Source organism: Gadus chalcogrammus, chromosome 19 (genome assembly GCF_026213295.1).
Source record: "Gadus chalcogrammus isolate NIFS_2021 chromosome 19, NIFS_Gcha_1.0, whole genome shotgun sequence".
Lineage (NCBI taxonomy): Eukaryota > Metazoa > Chordata > Actinopteri > Gadiformes > Gadidae > Gadus > Gadus chalcogrammus.
The window spans coordinates 2,557,298-2,569,986 of record NC_079430.1 but is presented as its reverse complement, the minus strand read 5'-3'; the positions used below and the strand labels follow the sequence as shown (position 1 = coordinate 2,569,986).

At 46.6% G+C, this 12,689-nt stretch overlaps 1 protein-coding gene across 2 annotated transcripts in view; it reads right to left on the bottom strand.

The window, feature by feature from the left end:
• ntng2b (netrin g2b) overlaps positions 1-12,689 on the bottom strand; it is a 51,293-nt gene that overhangs the window by 36,180 nt on the left and 2,424 nt on the right. For both annotated transcript variants that reach the window (XM_056578722.1, XM_056578721.1), the window contains 2 exons: positions 12,406-12,689; positions 1,537-2,180 (listed from right to left, as the gene is read on the bottom strand). The exon at positions 12,406-12,689 is cut by the window's right edge and continues 546 nt beyond it. In XM_056578722.1, coding sequence (XP_056434697.1) covers positions 1,537-2,180; positions 12,406-12,630 — 869 coding nt within the window. In that variant the 5' untranslated portion in view covers positions 12,631-12,689. The remainder of the gene's footprint in view (positions 1-1,536; positions 2,181-12,405) is intronic.

The following is a 12,689-nucleotide window of genomic DNA, read 5'->3' as shown; positions in this document are numbered from 1 at the left end:
TGTGTGTTTGTTCGTGTGTTTCTGTATCTGTTTATGTGTGCAAGTTTTTGTTTGTATCTGTGTGTGTGTGTATCTGTTTTTTCTGAAAGTGTGTGCTCGTATATGTTTATGCATGCGTGTAGCTGTGTGTTCCTTTGTGTGCATCTGTTTCTGTGTGTGTGTGTGTGTGTGTGTGTGTGTGTGTGTGTGTGTGTGTGTGTGTGTGTGTGTGTGTGTGTGTGTGTGTGTGTGTGTGTGTGTGTGTGTGTGTGTGTGTGTGTGTGCATGTGTGTGTTTGTTTTTGTGTGTGAGTGTTGAAGGCTAGCTGTTAACGTGTACGTATGCTGTCTCAGCATCCACTGAGGACCTCATCAAACACCCCCATCCCGGCCTCCCTAACCCCCCCGCCAACCACATACAGACACCCCCCTGCAGCACCTCCTCCTGTGTTAACCACTCACACGCGTCCCGTGCCCCCGCCCCCCTCCAGCACCACACACACATTCTACTCCCTCCCATCTCTTCAGGCCCGACCCTTCTGAACAAGGATGTTAAATACCATTCAAATGTCACCCCGCCGTATTGATTGGAATGATAATTCTGAGAGGTGCGCGCGATAGCCGTGCGATGCTAAGCAGGCTCTGACGGCTCAGGGGCCATCCTTCACTGTCACAGAGTTGCCATGTAAGGGTTCTCCGCGCACACCTCTCCTGGCATGGAGAGTGGCGGTGGTGGGGCTGGCGGGGGGAACGCTTGGACCACCGTGGCTGTGTGTTTGTGTCGTTAATCATCGGGTTAGCAGGCCAATGACAGGCCGAGCAGGAGCCGCGCTGGGAGAGATGGGGTCATTGGAAATGCCCCTCGGATTAAGGTTCGCTTTTATGTGTGTGTGTTATTGTGTGTGTGTATGTGTGTGTGTGTGTGGGGGGGGTTGTGTGTGTGTGTATGCATGAGTGTGTGTGGTTGTTTGCATGAGGGTTTTTGTGGGTGTGTGTGTGTGTGTGTGTGTGATTGTGTGCTTGCGTGTTGTGTGTGTGTTAGTTTGTGTGTTTTTGTGTGTGTGTGTGTATGTGTGTGTGTGTGTGTGTGTGTGTGTGTGTGTGTGTGTGTGTGTGTGTGTGTGTGTGTGCAGTTACTATAGTTGTCTCTTGATTGTTATACATATCTGACAGTTCTGCATGAGGGAACAAATAGTGCTATTTAACTTTAAACATGGACAGCCAGCAGTTCTATTTGTGATTTTTCGGATTGGTGGATGCCCTTTATCACATCACTCAAGGGGTATGTTATTTCCGCTACACAGTAGTTCAATGCAAAGAATGTATACCCTTTTTTTACGTTTTGATCGCTGCCCAGTCTCTGACTTTGATGGTTCTTCTTCTCAATCTGTTTATTTTCACAATGCGTCTACTTATCCTAGATATTGAGGCGGTGGAAGCCACACACAGATACACATCATACACTCACTCATACGTAAATATCTTTAGGGTAAGGGAACCATCAACAAACCCCTCAGGGCATCACATGTCAATCAAGTGAAACGAAGATCCTCCTCACCTTGCTGGTACCTCGATGTTGGAGATGGCGTAGAAGTACTTGAGGAGGTTTTCCCGCTGGACGTAGGTGCCCCCCAGGGCGGGCCTCAGCAGCTTCAGCCTCAGGTTGGTGAAGGTGAAAAAGTCCCTCAGTCCCTTCATGCTCTCCATGCGTGTGTAAAGGTTGTCCATGTTCTGCAGCCGCACCCCCGCGAACACGGCGAAGCGCGAGCGCACCTCAAACGTGACGTTCTTCTCGCTCTTGGAGCCCACCCAACGGGAGTACTGCTCGGTGCAGAGGACCCGTGTGATGTTGGCGGCCGACAGGTCGCGCACCTGCTTGGCTGGCAGGTTGAAGGCGTCCAGGCAGTCGTCGGCGTAGTACTGGAAGGGATGCCAGCTGCGGCCGTAGTCCGTCGACTTTTCCAGCACCATGATGGTGGGCCGGCCGTACTCGAAGGTGATCTGTATGTCGCCGCTGAGCTCCAAGCTCTTGTTCCAGGACAGGGAGATGTTGGCCAGCAGGGGCTCCGGGTAGCGGCTCCAGGTGACCGTCTGCCAGTAGGTGAGTAGCCCTGTGCGCTGCTGGTCCTGCATGAGCTGGGGCGGGTGGGCCAGGTCGGGGTTTGAGGCGTCACACTCGTCACTGCACATGTACGGGTTCTCCTGCAACACAACCAGGGGGAGAGAATCAGCTGGGGACTGATGGGGTTAGCATTGGAAACCAGCAACTTACAGCAGATACAATTTAGAGATGTACACTTGACCTTCTATCTAATATCAAATTGAAATTAGATCAGGAGGTTAGAAGTGGGTTGGGGTTATGGTAAGGGTAAGGGGCTCAAGGGGTGGAGTGGGTTATCTGGCAGCCCAAAGGATTCCAGATGCTGGTTCGACCCGCAGCTCCCACTAGCAAAATGTCAAGGTTTCCCTGAGCAAGACACCAAACCCTGACTGCTCCAGAGGGTCTCGCTGACTCCTAACTTGGCTGACACAGCCGTCAATGTATGTGTGTATCAATGGTTAAATGCAAGGCACTAGTGTGAGTACGCTTTGAGTGGCCACTGGTCTAAATAGTGCTGTACGTTTACAAAGGTATACCTTTAAACCTTCAGGGGTTTTCTTTGGGAATATTCAGAAATGGTTTTGTTCCTCCTACTTTTCTAATAAGACACAATTCTTGGAATGAAATTCTAGGAGTGAACAGGAAGATGAGTTGCCTAACTCCTTCCTGTTCTCTAGAGACGCCTGATCCCTCATCTAAATCCTGTTGTGATCTCTGTTTGCCAACATCTCCAGGATGTCTCTCAGACTAGTACTTCAGTGTTTTCCATCTTCCCTAGGAGAACTGCAGCCCCGTTCCCACCTGTCTTCAATCTAGAGAGATTCTGAAGGGACCACATTATATAACCCTGTTTAAAATTAAATTATATACTCTGGGAATTTGAAGTGTATTAGGTTTTGCCTCTGCCAGTAATGGTTTATTAACTTTAACAAAACTTTTTTGTGTACGGCTATCTTTAATGCAGCTCATATTATTTTGACCTTCACCTATTAACTCTCAAATTATCATATATTGAAAGTAATAATCATTAAATAATATGAATAAAGTTTGAAGTGTTTAATAATTAGATTTATAAGCTTCGGTTACAAAGTTTGAGGGTTTTCATACTCACTCCCTTTCATCATATTCTCACATCCTTTTCTTTCATTTAGTTATAATGATTTCTTCATATCATCTTTGAGTGGTATCAGTAACAACATGAAGGTTTGTCTGATTTTGAGAACAAGCCAGTCCTATATCCGATCACATTAGGGATAAAAACAACAACAAACAAACAACTTTGATGAGCAGGAAGGTGGCCTAGAAAATGCAGCTTCAATTCCCCTGATCTGCTCGAACACTTTTATTCCAGACACTTCTCTTGGTGGCATCATGGCAGCCTGTGCTTCTGTCAGTTAACCTTGTACGCTAATCAGCCTGAGGAGGAGAAGAGAATCATAACAAAAAAAGGTCTTCTGGGAGGAATCACACAACATGAATTTAAAAGTGTCACACATAATTTAAAAATAAAAATTGCTTGGCTTTTGCATGTTTGAGTTCAGTGTTTTTCAACCTGTGGTATGCCTAACACTGGTGGTATGTGCTGGTACTGCATATGGGATTTCTTTCTTGAAAAATACAAATTGACAGTAACTGTCATATTTTCTAAATTAATGTTTTCCATAGATGCTTTTTGATAATTTATGTTTGCTAAATAAGACATTGTTGCTGACTTTATCTTTTCACTGTTTGCCTCCATTGCAGAAATAATTGTGAATAAAGGGGCCGCTGGTGTATTTATCTGTTTGCATATGAGGTGGTACGCAAAAGGTCTCACAACACCCAAAGTCAAATGTTGGGAACCCATGTTTTCCTTATGCTTGCAGAGTTTTTTTGTAATGTTATGTGCAAGATATTAGACTACAGATTTCTGTTCAAATGTATGAATTCAATAGTCAATTAAACTATTAAAAAAACAGCGGCAAATACATTTTGAATTATGCTGCACATTTATAGAGTACTTTTGCAAAATGTCTCTTATCCTCAGATATATCAAGCACAGGCTGACAATCTGTAAACCTATGCTAAAAGCCTATGCTGCTAAAACACTTTATTTACTCTTACAGACAAGAAATGCTCCTGACAGTATTACTGTATAAATCTGTCACAATAGCAAAGAGAGGACATTTGTAAGTAAATACTACGATGAACAAAATGATGACGCAGAGAAAATATACTGTATCTGAATTAAATAATACTAGCATCATGTACGTTGTAGATAATGCAGGCATACATCATGTATCTCTTGGCTGAATTAAATCCCTGTTTCTATGTCTTGGGTCTGAGAAGCAATATTATGCAGACGGTGGTTTTGTTTGTATAAAGTCATTGGACTGCGCCGTGGAGAGCAAGCAGTCACTCACGGCCACTCGCTGCCCCAATAACAAAGAGCAGAAGTAACAATCCTGCCAGGGTGAGATTATAAATCATCTGATTTATAGCGTGACACCAGGGGCGGGGGAAAAAACTCCAAACACAAGCTAAACACTGAGGTGGTGCTGAGGAAGGCTGTAGGACACTGAGGTACATCGCAGGGAGCCCGTCTACCCATGTCATAAGGGATACAGTAACATTCTTCTGTGGAATCACAATGTCTCTTTTCCGCTGCCTTGACGGACTGTACGGTCAGTGTCTCTAACTCTCTCTCCCTACTTCTCCGAACCTCGTTTTCTCCCTCTCTCTCTTATATCGGGTCCGAATAGACACGAGCGGGCCTTGTTGTTCCTCGTCTGAGATAAGTTAATTATCTTTATAATGACTTCCTAAGCACATACACAACAGAACTGGAGGAGGTTACGACGTGTTAGAGAGAGAGAGACAGAGAGAGAGACAGAGAGAGAGACAGAGAGACAGTGATCGTTGTCGGAGCAGAAATGCATCACTACGTTACGGCAACGGTGTTCCTCTCAAATGTTAAGTCTCAACGTCAGGTTCACGAGGTCTGCAGACTGACACAGATTGTGTAGCGTCTGTCATCAAAGGGCGGGGGGGGGGTTTATAGACAACAGCAGCTGTACGGTGGACCTGCTATGCTTCTTTTGTGTCCTCCATTAGTGTAGCGGCAGATGACCTCGGAAGTTAACACACACAGGAGTGGATAAGTAAGGCCTTGTTCCCCGCATGACCCTCCTCCACCTACAAATCCTGTTGAAAATGATCCCGGTGTCATGCTGTCCCAGATACAGCACTTCATATAGATTAGCCCTCACACCGTGTGTGTGGTTGAATGAGAGGGAGTACGCCCGGCCATACCCCCTGAGTGTTCACGTGTGAACGCACGGGAATTAATTGTGTATCTCGATAGGAAAATGCTAAGTTCATAGTATAGACTTAGTACCCACACACAGGCACACAGTTCTGTTTTGTTTTTGACAATATCAATAAAGTACAGTTTAAATCTCTGAGCTGAGTGGATGATGGCAGAAGCCTCTCTGTACCCCCATGTTGCGAGCAGATAGGGTGATGAACACGCTCTGCTTCATCAATGGGATTCTTGCATTCCAGGTCAGCTTAAGCCCTGTGTATTACCCTTATCCTATGCTGTGTCCAGACAATACTTTGCCTTGTCCCCCAGACATACACACACACACACACACACACACACACACACACACACACACACACACACACACACACACACACACACACACACACACACACACACACACACACACACACACACACACACACACACACACACACTCACGCACACACAGCCTGGCCAAATGCTTGAAGCAGGTGGCCAGCACGACTAAGCCCCTACAGCAATCATCCTTACTAGGATCCTATCTCCACGACAACAACAACAACAACAACAACAACAACAACAGCCCAAATGCCAAGGGACCTCCTAACATCTTCAGAGATAACTCTTGATTATTCTGATAAAGCAGCGTAGTAACAGATTCAAAGATAACTCATAAAACAACGTAGTAACAGAATCAATAGGTGACCATGATGTCATTCTCCAGACCACATTGCATTGTTTTATTCTGATAAAACAACTTGCTACCAGATTCAATAGGTGACCCTGTCATAAGTCTCCAGACCACATTGCATTGTTTTGTTTCTCACACGCTTGGGCTGCGGCTAACGAGGAAGCTTCTCCTGATTGGATCTTGTGAGCGGATGCTGTCTGACTTGTGTGCATTTGCGGGGGAACTCCTTCCCCTCAGCTGGTATGGGTGGTGGTCGCTGTACCAGGCCCCAGCTGTCCCGGGCCCCAGCTGTCCCGGGCCCAGGTGTACCATCACTAATCTGTACCAGCCCTAACCTGTACCGGGCCCCAGCGGTACCAGCCCTAACCTGTACCAGCCCTAACCTGTACCAGCCCTAACCTGTACCAGCCCTAACCCGTACCAGCCCTAACCCGTACCAGCCTTAACCTGTACCAGCCCTAACCTGTACCAGCCTTAACCTGTACCAGCCCTAACCTGTTTCAGCCCTAACCTGTACCAGCCTTAACCTGTACCAGCCCTAACCTGTACCAGCCCTAACCTGTACCAGCCCTAACCTGTACCAGCCATAAACTGTTGCAGGCCTCGGCTGAACCAGGCCTCAGCCCTTTGGTGTTCGTACGAGGTAGAGATCGAAGGAACACCTGACAAACAACCTGTTACATTTACATTTTACATTGAGGGCATTTAGCAGACGCTTTTATCCAAAGCGACTTACAAGAGACTTACATCCATACACACATTCACGGTGGAGTCAACCATGCAGGGCGACAGCCAGCTCGTCAGGAGCAGTCAGGGGGAGGTGTCTTGCTCAGGGTCACCTCGACACTCAGATAGGAAGAGCCGGGGATCGAACTAGCAACCTTCCTGGCTACCAGCCAACCCGATCTACCTCCTGAGCTAAGCCGTCCCCTGTTTCAAAAAACCATGAACATATGTGGTTGTCCTGAGCAACTAGATAGCTGAGTTCCTTGGTGAGGGCATTATCTTGTGTTTCAGTGATGCATGCGGGCCGGTGTATTCCAGTGTTAGGGAGTGTATTTCTTCACTTGATGCAATGATGAATTCAGCAGACGACATGTTACTAGTCAACACGTTGACAGTTAAGAGTTCACACAATCTCTTTCACTAAACGTGTGGATCCTATTCTCTTATGGGTGGGTAAACGTTGATATCAATTCTGGTATACAGTACCGTTCAAAAGTTTGGGGTCACTCACAAATGTCATTCCAGCTATGCTGGCTGGAAACGGCTGATTTTAAATGGGATATCTACATAGGTGTACAGAGGCTCATTTCCAGCAACCATCACTACAGTGTTCTAATGGTACATAGTTTAGCTAATCGTGTTAAAAGGCTAATCGATAATTAAAAAACCCTTGTGCAATTATGTTAGCACAGCTGAAAACCGTTGAATAAAAGTGTGACTTTTCACTGAAAACATGAAATCGTCTTTGAACGGTATAGTATGTGAGAATTTTTAAAAATATATGAAATGTCATCATGTAGAAGTCTTTAATCCTTTGAAACATGAGGCTTCTTGGTTGCTAATATGTAGAGGCCTCTTAGTATCTACCCCCCCCACTACTCAGTGGAACATCCCTCCAGTCTTCGATTGACTTATGAAGGTGTCCAGGTTATAGTACCGGCAAGGGGAATAAGGCTTGAGATCCAAAGTCAGAGAACACAATTTATTTTTGTTTTGTTGAAACATCAAATTAAATGACCTTCCCAATAAAGATAAACCACAGAGGGCTAGGAGAATGCAATATTGCTTTTCTACTTAGAATCTTTGATTTTGTAGTTTTTTTTTGGTGGTACATGTGTCTGTGTCTCCATGCACCTAGTACATCAGGCTTATGATTATATAGCACACAATGTGGCCTCAACAAGAGCCAGTCTATAGAAGTGTCTTCAACAAATAATGCATGTGTGTGAACACGCACACGCACACACACACACACACACACACACACACACACACACACACACACACACACACACACACACACACACACACACACACACACACACACACACACACACACACACACACACACACACACACACACCTGGGCACACACAGGACCAGCGGATGTGTTTAGTGAGTGTGTGTCTGCAGGCTGATTCCACCTTAAGGCTGTCTGGTATCGTGTGGCCAATCCGTCTTAGTATCACCTCAGCCTGGGATAAGTCTCACTTATAACCAGCCTCTCCCTTCTGCCAACACATCCCAACACCATTGCTTTCAGCTCCGCCTGCCAGGGTATGACATCACCGTCACCCCCCCTCCTCCTCCCCTCTATCCGCCTCAAACTGCACCTCCCCCTCCACCACACCCATACCTTCCTCCCTCCCCTCCTGGATCTCATTATCACTCAAACCCCTCAGTCTAAATAGCATTTTTCTCTCTGGCTCATACTAGTACTGTCCGTTAATGATGCCCAGTGCTCGCTCTCTCTCTCTCTCTCTCTCTCTCTCTCTCTCTCTCTCTCTCTCTCTCTCTCTCTCTCTCTCTCTCTCTCTCTCTCTCTCTCTCTCTCTCTCTCTCTCTCTCTCTCTCTCCCACCCCCTAGCTGGGCACCATCAGAGCAGCGTCTGCCTGGACTTCACTCCTTCAGGGTGGTGGTTGGTGCGTGGTGATGTCCCTCCGTCCGACCCCCTCTGGGTAGGGCGAAGGGCCCTGACCAGGCGGGGCCAGTTGGGGCTGGTGGAGGGGCGGGGCCGCGTGGCTATAGGCCCAGTTTGGTCTGATCCACTGATCTACACTCCACCAGCTGCCATCTTCCTCCCGTTCCTCTTCCGCTGCTGTATGACTCCCTCTTTTGCGCTCTCTCTCTCTCTCTCTCTCGCTCTCTCTCATGTCTATTTTTAGATCTGGCTGATTTCTACCTTCTAAAATGGGCATATCTGTTGTGGAACAGGAAGGTGCCTTTTTGTTTTTTTCGTTGTTGTTGTTGCACACTGATACACACACCGACAGTTCGTGCAGATCTCCCTACTGTACTTTGTTCTCCATTACAGCAGTTCCTTTGTGTGGTTCTTTTATTAAACACACATGTATGCATGTTTGGGAGTCCCGTATGTAAATAACTGTCTGTCCTCAAGCAGAGACTGATTGCTTTCATTAAAAGGAACACACAGCACACAGTGCAGCGATACATTACCATATGGTAATAAAGAAAGGGCTTTTGTGAATGCGGCATTCCTGTACAAACAGGGTGTGTACTACTTTGCAACACTGGTCTGATTTCATCTTTCTGCTTAGCTAAGCTGGGATGCTTCTTACCCTTCCCTGATCATTAGCTATCCCTCTCCACAACACACACACACACGCACGCACGCACGCACGCGCACACACACACACACACACACACACACACACACACACACACACACACACACACACACACACACACACACACACACACACACACACACACACACACACACACATACACACACACACACATACACACAATCCCTTCCTGACTCTCTCCCTCTTCCCAAACCCTATTCTCTCTATCAATCTCAACCCGTTTTCTAGTCGGTTACATAGTACATGAGAAGAGGGAGAATAAGACAGAAGAAAGATCTTGCTACCCAACTCCATATGCTTTCTAAGAGGACCAGTGACTGTAGCCTCATCCTCAAAGTCGAGCGTGAGGGCCCGTCGTGTTCCAATACGTCGGCATGTTTGCCGGTGTAACAGAATGCCGCATTCCCCAGCAGCCAGAGAGATAAAGGGTGTGGAAGAAGGACAATGTGGAGAGACCCCCAACCCTTAAAAGCAGGGTGTTGGGTTCAAGCAAGTGGGAACCAATGCAGAAATCAAAATCACAAATTACTGCCCTTTTCCGTCTGTATCATTCGTAACATACTGATGTATTCATATAAGTGAGGGAGGGGAAGAGAAACTATTCTGCATCTTGCGCAATGTGTCTCCAGACTTATTAAGGATGAACAGCTCTGCGCATCGGGTAATGCAGTCTTTTTCTATTTTCTTTTATGACATGTGGGAATGCTAAATGGGTGAATCCACACCGGTGAAATGTGGAACCGACTTTTCCCTGCTGTAACGCAGTTAAAAAAAACGACGGAGATGGCAGGAGGCAACGAAGAAAGACTCTGAGTACGATCTGTATACTAATCACATCAGCCAACGCAGCCTAGCAGGTGATTCCAGGATAAAGAAGGAGACAATAGCGTGGTGACACCGTGAGGGAACGCATGCAGAGGGGATCAGGGATTTGTCTGCTCAAAGTAAAAACATTTTCTATGTATTAAAGATTGCACTATCGCATAAATAATTATGGTCGCTTGCAGGAAAACATTGGTTCAGAAATGCAAATGATTAGTTAAATTATAATTATATTATATGATATTATAATGATTTCCTGTTGTCTGGGTTTAGTTTTTTTTCTTTTTCTATAACGTGCTAGGGTCAGCTTTTAATAACCCCCCCCCCCCCCACCTTGCTGGTCCCAGTAGTCCTCTGTGATCCATCCCCCCCCCCCCCCCCCCCCCCCCAGACACCGAGCGTCCACAGGCAGAGATGCAACCATCTGCGGTGAGGACGTATGCTGTCCGACGCAAAAGTGCTGACTAAGGTCCATCCCCCCCCCCCCCCCCCCCCCCCCCCCCCCCCATCCATTGGTTTAGCAGCACCAGTCAGGATCCAGCCAATGAGAGAGAGAGTCGCCGGACCAACAACCCTGGTAAGGAAGCCCATTAAGGACCCATCAATATTTCATCGTTGCTCGCTCAGGAACATAGTTCTGGAAGTTTCCAGGCCGGGACCATTAGAGGCCAGACGTCAATACGTTATGGCAGCAGGCGACTTTCTTCAGACCCCACCCACCATCCACCCCCTCACCTCTCCTCCAGTGAATACATTGAAGAGGCTTCCTTCAAACGGCGCTGGTTTCCGCTACTTCTACATTAAACAGATCATTAACCATTAGTTAGCCAAGCACAACAACATCCGCTCCTCCTCCTCCGCCTCCTCCTGTCGTCGCCTGCGGGCGGTTATTTGTCTGAATGAGTTAGGCCTATAACCTGATGGGGGGAGGGGGTGTATCGTACGGTCCTGGGTCGGGGGTGTGTGGGCAACGTTGTGGTTGGTTAAGGTTGACGATTGGGTTTAAAAAAGATAACAACCCCAAATGATATTGTGAAATACAACCAAGCATGTGACAAGTACTTATATCAAAGGTAATGTCTTTATTCAAATGTAAATCCTTAATATCATTCAATGATGCTCCCCTATCTCTCTCTCTCTCTATTAGCCCTAAATCACTTTTATGTATATTTTTGCGTGATAAAGACACTTCCTCAACTAATATTAACAAACAAAGCCAACAAAATAGAACCTGGACCTTAAGAGCATTATTAAATATTTCTGTTTGACAAATTGAATAAAAATATAACCTTTGCAATAAGCTCTTTGAATACGCATCAAAGTAGCCTTATTTGGGTTTTATGTTTGTACTTAGTTTTTTTTTGTTCAATATGTGAGCTGCCCTATAGACTGAGGTTTATTAAATCGGGCATGAGGAGAGGACCTTCCCTCCCTCTTCCTCTCCGAGCCAGTGTCCTTGAACCTAAACACTACATGTTGTTTTATTAAATTAAATATGACTGAAATACAATTTCCTCCTGTTTGATTTGGGGGCTCTGTCAAACCACACCAAACTTCATAAGAACCGGCCAACTCTATACTAAAGATCCTCTGTGGCCAGAACTCTCCATAGGAGGTCAAAGGCATTCTTCATTTCACAGGTTTACTGGCGTCCTCTATTTTGAAAAAGAGGTCGCATTGCAGTATCTTAGTCACTAGTAATTCTAGGCTTCAACTGGCTGGTTAAAATCTGCACTAATTTCTATGATAAAAGGATACCAGAATTCAATATTGCTTCAGGCAAATTCTCTCTGACAAATTAATATTTTATGTGGTTGATTTTGTGTGGATGAACTAGTTAGATCCCCGGCTCCTCCTAGTGTCGAGGTGTCCCTGAGCAAGACACCTCACCCTGACTGTTCCTGACGAGCTGGCTGTCGCCCTGCGTGGTCGACTCCGCCGGCGCTGAGTGAATGTGTACGGACCACTGTAAGTCGCTTTGGATAATAGAATCAGCTAAATGCCTGTGATGTAAAATGTAAATGCTAATGTAAACCTCTGGAGTCTAACGACTACAGTAGCCTGAAGAAAGGCAATTCTAGTCCAAGAAAATACCGTTGAAAGACATCAAGAATAAACGGTCAGTGTTTGCATGCAGTCATCAAAATAAAACCAGGCGTCTTAAATATGAATGATGTGGCATGTTACTGACCAGTGTGCAGAAGCGCTCGGGCGGGTTTCCGCACGTTATCCCCGGCGGGTCCACTTTGATGCGCATGTGGTCCTTCATGGAGGCGGTCTTGGGCTGGCAGGCGTAGTGCTCCCACACAGAGCCATCGTCCGTGCTCAGCAGGGACTTGCACAGCTCGTACTGGCCCAGCGCTAAGGCCACGCAGTGCAGCAGCAGCAGCAGGGCGACGCGGGTCCAGGGGGGCATGGCGGGGCCGGCGGGGGGGCCAGAGTACGAGCAGGCGGACTTGGGTTCGGGGGGCCGTA